We start from the raw sequence: 12,348 nt of genomic DNA on the forward strand, positions 1-12,348 counted from the left end.
TATAAGGCCATAGTTTTACAGTCAGTATGACTTTTACAGCCTACAAAATGGAAAAAATTTCCACCTTAATATCTATCAAAGTGCTGGTGTCTAGAATATGCAAAGCACTAAGATAGTTAAAAACTACAAACATAAACAACCCATCAATAATTGGGTTGTGAACTTGAAATGGTTTGAAAAGAATGGCCTTCATAGGTTCATTTATGTCTGTTTATCTGTCTGTCTATCTATCTATCTATCTATCTATCTTTGCCTTTTGTAGACAAGTGATTATTTCTCAATTAAACATTCTCTTTAAATACACACACACAAAGAAAAGCAAGCAAAACATGATTTTATACACTGAAAGAGCCATAATACTTTATTTAAAATATATACAAAATTATTACTTTGAAACATATATATTACTATCCAACATACATCATATAACATACATTGATGTAAATTTTGGTACCTTCATTCATTTTTGTGATTTCTCTTTGTTCAAGGTTCCTGAAAAACTTCTTTAAAATACCACTGGAGGAGATGTGCCTACAGGCTTGCCCCCTACAGTGGTCTGACAACTCTCTCGGGCACCATTGGGCCCTGTGAACCCAACCCATGGAAGCTGAGGCTAACTTTATCCTTGCTGAGGCTCTGAGAGAGGCATAGGATTGGTGGCACCAGCTTTGATAAACCACACACCAGCCCGATCTTCTCTCTCTTTCCCTCTTTTCTGATGGAAACGGGTCAATTGTTTTCTTGACAGACACACTTCCCTGGGCTGAATTTAAGGTAAGTTATGTTCTCTTCACACCCCAGCTTCCTTCACCATCTTTGTCACCACAGAGAGTGGGAGAGTAGGGAGCAGGCGTCTGAGTATGACTTAGAGAGAAATAAGAAGTGAGCAAAGTGGGCTAAGTTCTCACACTCCTGAGCTAAATCAATTAGGTTTGGGTGCTGTCCAGCTTTTCCCACTATCATCACTTGCACAGTGCATTTCATCCAATAGGTACTTAATAAATGCCCATCTAAGGATGAATACATGAATTCATGGGACCTGATGTTCCCAGGCAGGAAACATCCAGTGGAGAAGCCACGGGATATACCACTTCTTAGCCTTCCAGCTAAGATATGTGTAGAATGAAGGGGGCTGGGGCCACATAGATCTGTTTCCTCCTTTAACAAACGGGTAAACTGAGGCTGACGGAAGGAGATGAAATGAACAAGATTACTGACTGGTCCCTGATAAGAGTCAGACCTGGAATCAGATTTCCTGAATTTCTCCCTCTCTTCAGATCTGACTTTGTAAAGAAAGCTCAATGGACCCACTGCTGTGCCCCAGATTTGCAGGACTCGCCTTCCTACACTGGAAGCTGTCATAATGGGTGGCCACAAGCATAGTGACCAAGAGCAGAGTACAAGCAAGACATTTCCTCTAAGTAATTTCACTCCCGAGAACAGGTTCTGGGTAAGAGGATTTGGCGGCAGCAGTGGACATGAGTGAGGTAGGAGGAACAGAGGTGGATGAGCGTAATCCCCACTTTGGGGAGGGGTCTGTTCTGTCCCTATAGCAATTCTGGTGCTAATGTGGATTTGGTGCCTCACAAGGCTCTGGGTTGTCCAGAGATGTGTAAACAAAGCCAGGGCCACTGGCTGCTCCTGTTTCTGAGAGCAAGTTACTACAAACATTTGTCCAGTGGACAAGGGACACTAGGTATGTTCTTAGCACACTGGAAAGGATGCAAAGAAAGGGGCCAAAGAGGGGACAGGAACAGATGAACAGAGACTGTCAGGCTAGCCAGACGTGTGAGGGGTGGGCACATGCCTGAGTGTCTAGGTGGACTTCTCATTTCAGTTGAGCTGTCACAAAGCACGTTTTGAGCTTTGGGCCACTGACACCACCACCACCTGCCATACTAGGGACCTCAAGAACATCCCAATCCCAACGTGATTTCTTTCTAGAACAGATAATTTTTATGTGATCAGAAACACACAGTTGAACATTATCCAGACCTCTGTGGTGTACCCAGGCCCTGCAGATACCACAATCTGCCACCAGGGGCTTCTCCTGAGCATGTGGAGTCGTGGCTTGCACGAAAATGGTGTGCTCTAGTGTAAATCCTCACCCAGCTTCGCAGTTTGCTTCCCCCCATCCCTTCTCACTTTCTAGCCGACTTCTGCAAGCCCCTATTCCCATGAGAGCTATCTATGGTTTTTCTGAGAAAGAGAAAATAATAATTCATCTTATGGAAACTGGAAAATTGAAAGCCACAGATCACCTGGTAACAAATGAGTACCTTTGTGCTTGTGTAGTTACCACAAAACGCAGACAGCTAAAGGCTAGGGAGCAGAGTCTGGGCCGCGACCATTTGAGTGGTCTGTTGGCCTGCTCTGATCTGCTCCCTAGACAGCGGATTGGTTTTCGTTGCACACATATATGGTGCTTGGCTGGATTTTCCTCTGGATCCGCTCAGGCACTTTAGGGAGGATTTGGAAAGTTTGGGGAAGCAACTCTATGCAGGCCTCGCGGAATTTCTTGATCCTCCAGCAGTAGACGATGGGGTTGAAGACAGACTTGAGGTAACTGAGCCACAGGACGCACGTGCTGGTGGTGTAGAAGGAGGCGCTGTAATAGAACCGCCGGCTGAACGCAGACAGCAGGCTGTAGACTGAATGCGGCAGCCAGCAGAGCGAAAAGCCCACGAAGAGGATGAGGATGGTGGTGAAGGCCTTGGTTTTGAAGCTCAGGTCCAGGCTGGCCTGCTGCTGCTGCCGCCGGAGACGTCTCAGGCCGGCCCCAGTCAGGTGTCTGAGGTCCAGACTGTCCGACTGGTTGTGCACCCGGACAGCGTTCTTCCGCACCGTATTGAGGATGCACAGATAGGAGCACAGCATGACGCCGAAGGGCGCAAAGAACACTGCCACCACCAATGTCACCACATAGGCGCGTTCAGCTGGGAACTCAGTGTAGCCCAGCACACATTGTGGGGCCCGAGCAGGCACCTCCATGAACGTCCAACCAGTGAAGGAGGGCACAGAGATGCAGAAAGACAGCACCCAGGAGGCCGCGATGATCATCTTAGCCCTTCGTGGGTTCAGCTTGTCCTGACGCTGCACGATGATGAGGAATCGGTCCACGCTAATGATGAGCAGGATGGCCACGCCCTCTAGGACAAAAAACCAATAGAGAGTAGCTGAAAGCCGACAAAAGTGGTCCCCGAAGTGCCAACGAACAGTGATGAGGGTGATGGCCGTGAACGGCATGCAGCATAAGGACAGCATGATGTCGGAGAAGGCCAAGGTGGCCAGCAGCAGGTTGATGGCTGAACGCATGGCTGGCCTCTGGTACACAATGATGCAGACCACCGTGTTGCCGAGGAATCCTACCACGATCATCAGCAGCATCATTATTGCCAGCGAGATCCTGAGCGGTGCAGACAATGGGGTGGCCCCGGGGTCCAAAGTGTTGCTCACATTCAGCAGCAGATGTTCGTAAGTCCCCATGGGTGTGCTGTTACAGGCCATGGTGAAGAGAAACTTGGGACCTGGATAGAAGTGGCTACAAGGGAACCCTCCAGCGCTCGGGTGTCTTTCATCTTCTGTCGGCTGGCTTCATCTTTTCATTTGATGTTGTAGGATCTCTAGGGCCCTTGAATCGTTGGGAGCAATCTTTCTTTGGCGGTGCTAGCTGGGTTTCGTGTTTCATCAGGCATATCCTTGTTCTGTCTTTGTGGCAGCCATGTGCTTGCACAGCTCCATCCAACACTACAGCCTAAAGCGAGCAGAGAGAGAAGAATCAGACATTGGAAGCCTGGTGGGATGGAGAATGATCTAACTTTTACAGGTACCAGTGGTCTAACTTGTGTGAGGGTTTCGTGCCTGTGCATTCAACCAGCCAGCCCAGGAAATACTCGGGAAACTCCAGCAGAGTCTGCAACCCCTCCTCACTGTTTTCTAAACTATACAACTATTTGCACACCATTTGCATCATAGTGTGTTATCCATAATTTGGGGGATGAGTTATATTATATTATATTATATTATATTATATTATATTATATTATATTATATTCAAACCCCTCACAATCTTCTGCAAGAGACGTGAGAACCCAGAGGTGTTAGTCTGTAAGGGGACATTGAAACCAGTTCTTTATGAATTCCCATGGACTGGAGAGCATCCAGAAAAACGACTCATTTATTTCTGACTCGGGTTAAAGGTTGGTATTTACATTGTTGAGTTTTGTCAAGCAGCCTAGCAAACTCAAGCAGCCAGCTCTCCTCTGGGCATCTGGAAGCGCTGCCTTGTGGGTACTTTGGAACTACTATTTATATAGTTTGGCTTGGGTTTTATGAAAATCAACGAGGTCTTGAGCAAACCACCTGCTTTGGAATGCCAGCTTCAAGAGGACAGGGATCTCTACTGTTTTATTCTGTTTATCCCCAGAACCTAGGAGAGCACCTAGCTTCTTGATGAAGAGATGAGTAGTTTTTGTATACTGTCACCTTAATACGGATATGTCTTCTTTATAAAGAGAAGATTGTGGACTATATACATTTAGATATTTTTATCTGCAGAATTAAAAGTGGAGATTAAAAAAAAACAAACTTTATTATTTAAAAAAATCACATGGCAAAATTAGCCAGACTCAAAGTCTATAACCTTCTTGAAGCCTGAATGGCATGTGAACAGGTGTATACATTTACATCTCAATTGTGCCTGGGACAAGTGTATACCTGGAAATTGACACTACCGTCGGGGACATAAACATACCTATCAACTTGGAAGTCAGCCTTCTACCCTCTGTACTGAGATCTAAAAATTTAATATGTTTGTACTAAAAATTTTAAGAATGTGTGTTTAATTTTGAGAGAAGTCAAACTCACATTCACATGGAGAATGTCATGAGAAAACAGTGACCTTGTGGCTATCCTCTGCCTGGTTTCTCTGGCAGCAACACCTCTGACAAGTTCGTAGATGCAATAAGACTCTTCTTAGAAACACAGAGAAGGAGGAGAGAGGACCAGTTCTTAAAAACAGTGTTAATTTGTATTGATTTTCTCCAGGATGTTGTGTCCAGGAATGGCATCCAGGCGCCAAGGTCTGGAGTCTGTTGTCTCTGCTAGGTAAACCGGATCCTTCCCTGTGTATCAGTTTCCTGAATGTCCTCACTCATCTACAACACATCAGGCCCAGGTACAGATTAGCAGTGTATATCACAGAGTCATGTGGTGGAAGGCTTTCTGGAGTGGTACTGTTACCATTTAAGTCCCCAGGCAAGCCAATCACATTGTTACAATGACTCTTTCAGGATCACACATTTGCATGTGAAACAGACCTAAAATGTCAGCATGTTTTGAAGTCCCACCATGATCCCCGCTGGTGACTGTTCCAAGATGGTAGCCCCCAGGAAGTCTACTCTAGAGCCCGAGCATGGTGAAGCAGACTCCAGGTGCTTAGTTGGAAATAGAAACCATCGAGTTTGCAGCAGCTACAGCTGCTGAGAGAGATGACAAAGCAGTATGTGGACAAGGCCGTAAGATGTGCTGGAGGCTGTCTTGTCCCCTCCAGACTCCCTGCCCTCTCAATCCAGTTCTTACCTAGAAGGATGGACCCTGGTCAGTGAAGAGGTGTGAGGAATTAGGTCTATTCTACCCCAGAATCCTTCTGGCTGGTTGTGCTTGATCCTCCTGCAAAGCCCCAGCTGCTGGGGACAGCTGTGCCCTACAGCCTGGCCCTCTTCTCAGGCTCCCCTTGTGTCTCCTAGCTCCTTGCATTTTTCCATAACTTCCCTTATCTTAGCTCATCTTCAATGAGAAACTCCGTTGAGTTTCTTCACCTACTCTCTACTGAGAACTCTTCATATATTTCTTTTTCAGCAGCATGCCAAAGGTCATCCAAACAAAATCTATAAGGAAACAAAGTCAAGAGTGAGTAGTGAGAATGGGCAGAGGCTGTGTGTGTGTGTGTGTGTCTGTGTGTGTGTGTTTTCTTATCTGCACACTTGCCATCTCCTCCCCAGACAGCTGCTTCTAGCGGTTTCTAGCTTGAGTCATGCAGCTGATGCCTTCACAATGATAGACAATAAACTTGCATCTTAGTTCTTAGCTTACTCACTTTAAATGCTATTGTTCTCACCACAGTGTGCCAAGGTTGAGCTTGTTCCATCTCCTCACTGTGGTGGTTTGGAGGAAAATGGTCCCCATAGGCTCATAGGAGGTGGCACTACTAGGAGGTGTGGCTTTTTTGGAGTATGTGTGGCTTTGTCAGAAGAAGGGTGTCTCTAGGGATAGACTTTGATGTTTTAGAAGCTCAAACTTGGCCCAGTGGCTCTCTCTCTCCCTGCTGCCTGAAGACTGGGTGTACAACTCTCAGCTCCTTCTCCAGCACCATGTCTTCCTATGTGCTGCCATGCTTTCCATCATGGAAAATGGACTAACCTCTGAAATCGTAAGCCAGCCCCAATTAAATGCCCTTCTTTATAAGAGTTGAGATGGTCACGGTATCTCTTTACAGCAATAAAACCCTAACTGACACATTATTAACCTCCTAATGGTTGATGAATTAGTGTTTTGAAGTCATCTGAGTAACACTGTAACTATTAGAAGATAATCAAATCTCTTCATGATGCTCCACCTAGAAGAGAGTCCATTTTGACTCTACCATATATGATGTTAAGTGAGGTACTTAACTTTACCCACATTCTTTCAGTCTTTTACATCTATTTTTGCCTAGTTAATTTAAGTATTTAACTTCCAGAGCTGGAGAGATGGCTCAGTGGTTAAGAGCACTGACTGCTTTTCCAGGGGTCCTGAGTTCAATTCCCAGCAACCTCATGGTGGCTCACAACCATCTGTAATGGGATCTGATGCCCTCTTCTAGTGTGTCTGGAGACACTGACACTGTACTCACATATATAAAATAAATCTTAAAAAAATTTAACTCCCAGTAGAGCTATTTACATTCTTATGGTGGTGTAATATTGTTCAGAGTTGGGCATTTTATCTGCTAGTATCACATATTTCTGACTGGCTCAACACTATGATCTACAGAGACCAGACATACCAGAAATGCATTCCTAATATAAAGGTCAAGTCGGGTGTAAATATTTTGATATTTAACATTTTAATAACTAATCAAAACTTTGACACTAAAAGAATCACATATTTATTTCATATATGGCCCATGGCTGGTGTGTTCAGATGTTTGTGCTTCCCTTGAGTTTCTTGTCACCTCTGTTTTAATCCTGGCATGTCATGCTTTGGTCTAGTATTTTCAGTCTTGCTTTCTGTCCCTGCTGAGTGTTTGCCTCTGTTCCAGATCTGGGCACTGTCCACTGGGTCAGTACCATGGCAGCTTATAACTCGTTTGTTCCTAAATCCATAGCTGTCTCTTTTCTGGAAAATGTCTGTAGTTTACCTGATAAGAAAAGGTTCCAGAGAAAGCAGCAAAATAAGAAAACATCCCAAGCCTTTGCATCTCTGAAAAAAAAAAGTATTTTTCTTCTACATTCTCACAGATGGATACCCTTGCTGACTATTGAGGCACCGAGAACTTACTACCAGAAAAAGAGGCTTAGCCCCTTCAGCAGCCGGCATTGCTGATGTTAGGTTTAAAGAAGATTCCATTATTTTTCTTCACTGATGACAGATTTTTTCTCTCAAAGTTTTATTAATATTTTTTAATGAAAATGTTGGTGAAAGGTGTGCATCTGGGTCATTTTTTACTAGGTGGGACACACACTGAGTCATTTAAATCCAAAGGTACACACAGTCACCTCCTTTGTAGGTTGGGTATTGCCTTCCCACAAATCCTGTGGTAGAACACACACTGGTTTGAATGCTAGGTCCAATTTTCAGGCCTTAATTTTTTTATCCATTAAAAAGTCTTTCCCCAACACTTCTCCATTGCAAGTAGGAGTAAAAACTTGTAAAAACCACTCTGGAACTTTCTTGGAAAACTTGGAATAGTTCTATCTCAAGACCTAGCTATACTACTCCTGGGCCTATACCCAAAAGATGCTCCAACATCCCACAACTACACTTGCTTGACTATGTTTATAGCAGCTTTATTTGTAATAGCCAGAAACTGAAAACAACCTAGATGTCCCTCAACTGAAGAATGGAATTTTTAAAATGTGGTACATCTAAACACAGTGGAATATTACTCAGCTATAAAAACAAAGACAAAAACATCATGAATTTTGCAGGCAAATGGATGGAACTTGAGAATATCATCCTGAGTGAGGTAACCCAGTCCCTAAAGGACATGCATGGTATGTATCACTTATAAGTGCATATTAGCCATAAAATACAGGATACCCATGCTATACTCCACAAGAAGGAGAGCAAAAGCAAGGACATTTGAGTCTCACTTGAAAGGGGAAATGGAATGGTTGTGGAAGGAGGGAGAAAACTGGGTAGGACAGGGGATCAGGAGAGGAGTAGGGGAGCTTCTGGGTCAGGTGGGGAGAAGGGTGGGAAGAATGGCCGGATGGCCATGAGAATGAATAGAAATCTGCAACCAATGGGGATGAAGAGTAGGTAGAAGGCATCTCCAGGAAGAAACTGAGACCTGATAGGGACACCAACCCATCCACAAAACTTTCATCCCCAAATTTATCCTGTCTAAAGAAATGCAGGGACTGGGGATGGAGCAGAGACTGAGGGAACAGCCAACCAATAACCAGCCCAACTTGAGACCCATCCCATGATCAAGCACCAATCCCTGACACCATTAATGATACTCTTTTATGCTTGCAGATAGAAGTCTAGCATGGCTGTCCTCTGAGAGGCTCTACCCATCAACTGACTCAGACAGAGGCATACACTTACAGCTAAACAGTGGATGAAGCTTGGGGACTCTTATGGAAGAAAAGGATGAAGGATTTCAGTCCCCAGATGTGATAGGAACTCCACAGGAAGACCAACAGAGTCAATTAACCTCTGTCTGAAATCATAATATTGAACACTTTCTTCTATTATTTTTTATATTATTTAATATTATTTTATATTATTTAATATTATTTTATATTATTAAATATTATTATTTATTATTATTATTTGGCCATGGTGTTTTTTCACAGGAGTAGAAACAATGAAGATCTTAAGGAAGGACCTTGTGAATCCTAGAGACTTCAGCAGCTTTCTGAGCCTTTAAAGTGTATATATTTCCCGAGATTTCTCAGTTTTGTCTGCTTTTTACTGAGCATCCCTTCTTCCTCCAAAGACAACGTTTCAATTCAGAAGAACCAGCTATACAGCATCCCACCCTTTCCTCTTAGATTCTTTCAGGTCCTTCTTCCCTGATGACCGCCGAATCTTAGAGAGAGTGATAAAAATATCTAATTTTGTTCCATCTGTGGCTGAGAATGAACAACTACATCACACAAACTCACCCAGTCTCAGGAACATGACTGGGTATGAGTCTCTGCAGTGTATCACCTATTGTAATGAAGAAGTTTTCACACATGGCTAATCTACCTGACAGTGCCAGTGAAAACACTAATGTTTAGAAGGGGATTTCACTCAAGCATATCACATACATAAAAAAAATTAATAGTAGTTGCCTTGCCACTGGGACCTATGAACTTCCCAGCCTCAGGAATTTGCCCTGGCTTACCAGATGGGAGTTCTTTTCTGTGGAATAGCCTTAGACAAAATAATAAGTCAGTTGGTTGTATCCCAATAGTCATACTGCTGTTTTGTCAATGAATACATCTTCCTTGGCATACTAATATGGTAGAATGCAGGGTCCGTAACCAAGGCAGACTATTGGTGCCACTTCTTTCCCAGTGCCTTCATGATACTTTCTAGCACTGTGAAAGGTAGCCTTTCAGGGAAGAAAATTCTAGCTGAGTCCTGGTTTGATTTCTTCATGTCTGGAAGCTAAAGCATGCACTGTCTTTAGAAATAGAGTCTTAATATCTAGTTCTGGCATACAGCCACCCACAGTGGCAATAATAACCTTAGGGTTTATGGGGTTTCGGTGGCCTCCCTAACCAACAACTCATAGTGGGAATCACATGTGTGGCACTAAGATTTTTGCCCAACAATCTTGGCACTCTTGGGAGTACCCCTTTATATTCCTTTAGGATGGTCTTTACTGTCCTCCCAGTTTAATCTAGGTGGCTCTCGATGGATAGCACTATATAAATAAGGCCTTTTACAAAGAGTGGGCAGGATTCCTGAGGGCTTACTGATGTCTGCTTTAAGCCAGTACCAACTGGTCTTGGGTGGTATCTCAGTTAGGGTTTTATTGCTGGAATGAGACACCATGACTACAGCAACTCTTATAAAGGAAAACATTTAATTGGGGCTGGCTTATGTTTCAGAAGTTTAGTCCATTGTCATCATGGTGGGGAACATGGCAACATTCAGGCAGATATGGTGCTGGAGAAAGGCTGAGCGGGTCCACAGGCATCAGGAAGAGAAAGTGAGTCATTAGGCCTGGTTTGAACTTCTGAAACCTCAAAGCTCACCCCCAGTGACACACTTTCTCCATGAGGTCACACCTACTCCAATAAGGCCACAATTCCTAATAGTACCACTTCTTATGAGTCTATGGGGGCCATTCAGACCACCACAGATGGCTAAGGAGACACTAAAAAAGAAGAATTGACAGAGTCCAAAAATGAGATAACGGATCTCATATCCATATAAGTCAATCTAATAAAATAATCTCATCACTCACAACAGTTGTTTCATCAAAAGAGCACTGTTGGGTACCAAGGCATGGATACGAGATATCACCCCATTGACTCCTCCATAAGTCATAATCACTTCCCATGAGCCATTTGGACTTCTCACATTTGAGCAATGCTGCTTCTCTAGGGTCATTGTGAATTTCTCCAGCCCTGACAGTCTTTGCTGGACTTCCCTATACTGCCCTGCTTGGGTCAGGCCCAGGGCCCTACTCTGGCCAATGGTGTCTGTTGCTAGAGTCAGGTTTCCAGTTTGAGTCCAATGTTCTATTAGCCTCTTCTCCCAGCTGTAAACTTCAGGAAGTATACTCTGAATCTTAGCACTCTTGACAAAAACCAATAGGGCAGAGCCATCACCCACAGATAAGAGAGCAAACCATTTGCATGTCCAGCATCTTGGTGTATTTGCTTTAAAATGTGTTGTGTGTGTGTGTGTGTGTGTGTGTGTGTGTGTGTGTGTGCATGAACGTGCACAGATGTGCACACACATGCTTGTGCACAGCCTACTTGTGAAGACCAGAGGACAATCTGCCAGAGTTGGCCTTCTTTCTTTGCTATGTGGATTCCAGGATCAAATTAAAGTCATCATTCTTGGCAAATACCTTTACACACTGAGCCATCTCACTAGCCCAGTGTTTGTAACCTTTTGAAACTGTATTTCAAAAACCTGGAGAAAAGTCACATACACTGGACATATAAGTGTACACACACACACACACACACAAACACACACACACACACACACACAAGAATTTGTTTTCTTCTTTCTAATCTTGTTTCAGCTTAGTGGCGGGAAAATTAATAAGCTCTACTCTCTCTCCACAGCATTTAATATTGCTTCATATAACCCATTGATGTTTGGAATACTGGGCTTTTCAATGCCTTCTCCAGAAGAACATATTGTCTTCCAAATGCCAAATCTGGAAATGAAGTCAATTTTGGCAGATGGAAAAGCAAGGAACAGCCCTTTGCTGTGGAAACAGCTTGACTCTATCATTACCTGCAACCTTGTCACCTGCCTCTTCCATATAAACTCAAACAGATGGTATGTTTCAATCTCAATAACTTTATCGGCAATTAAAAAAAAAATACACCGGGGCTGCCAAAAGTAATACATCAAGTAGCTGTGTTTAGAAACAGGCCATGTGTCTCAACTTCCAAGAAAGGTGAGGTGAAAGGAGCATGTTGTTTTGTTTTTGTTTTTGCTTTTTGTCCTCAACTAAAGCAAGGCTCTTGGGCAGGGTAGCAAGATTTTCAACTAGGACAGAATTGGCAATGTTCTTAATGAAGCACATTTTATTACTTATTCTCAGCAATGGTTAAACTTCCTCTTGTGCATTTCCCATGCTAGGTGAAGGTCTTTACATAGTTGAGAAGTTCTGTAGATTGGCCCTTGATGGGTAGCAAAGGCATCCATACCACCTAGGCACTTGCTATATCTTTAGGGCCCCCCTACTAGATAAGAAACTCTGTGTGAGGCACCAGTTGGCCTTCAGAGAGCCTTCCAGGAGGTTGGGTGTTATCAGTGAGAACTCTAAGGAAATGCCTGATACAAATTCTCTTGTTTAACTCTCACACTAACTCCTTTTTATATTCACTCATTTTTACTGGTTACATTTATTACAGGAGACCCTCTGTATCAAGAGCTTCTAAATTCATTGATTCA

General features: G+C 43.6%; 1 protein-coding gene across 1 annotated transcript in view; it reads right to left on the reverse strand.

Moving 5' to 3' along the window:
- Positions 1 to 359: 359 nt before the first annotated feature.
- Positions 360 to 12,348, reverse strand: part of Gpr45 (G protein-coupled receptor 45) — a 72,194-nt gene continuing 60,205 nt past the window's right edge. Inside the window, exon 2 of the mRNA XM_034521943.2 lies at positions 360 to 3,754. Within this exon, the coding sequence (XP_034377834.1) occupies positions 2,386 to 3,507 (1,122 nt within the window). The 5' untranslated portion in view covers positions 3,508 to 3,754 and the 3' untranslated portion in view covers positions 360 to 2,385. The remainder of the gene's footprint in view (positions 3,755 to 12,348) is intronic.

This window comes from Arvicanthis niloticus, chromosome 17 (genome assembly GCF_011762505.2).
Source record: "Arvicanthis niloticus isolate mArvNil1 chromosome 17, mArvNil1.pat.X, whole genome shotgun sequence".
NCBI classification, from domain to species: domain Eukaryota; kingdom Metazoa; phylum Chordata; class Mammalia; order Rodentia; family Muridae; genus Arvicanthis; species Arvicanthis niloticus.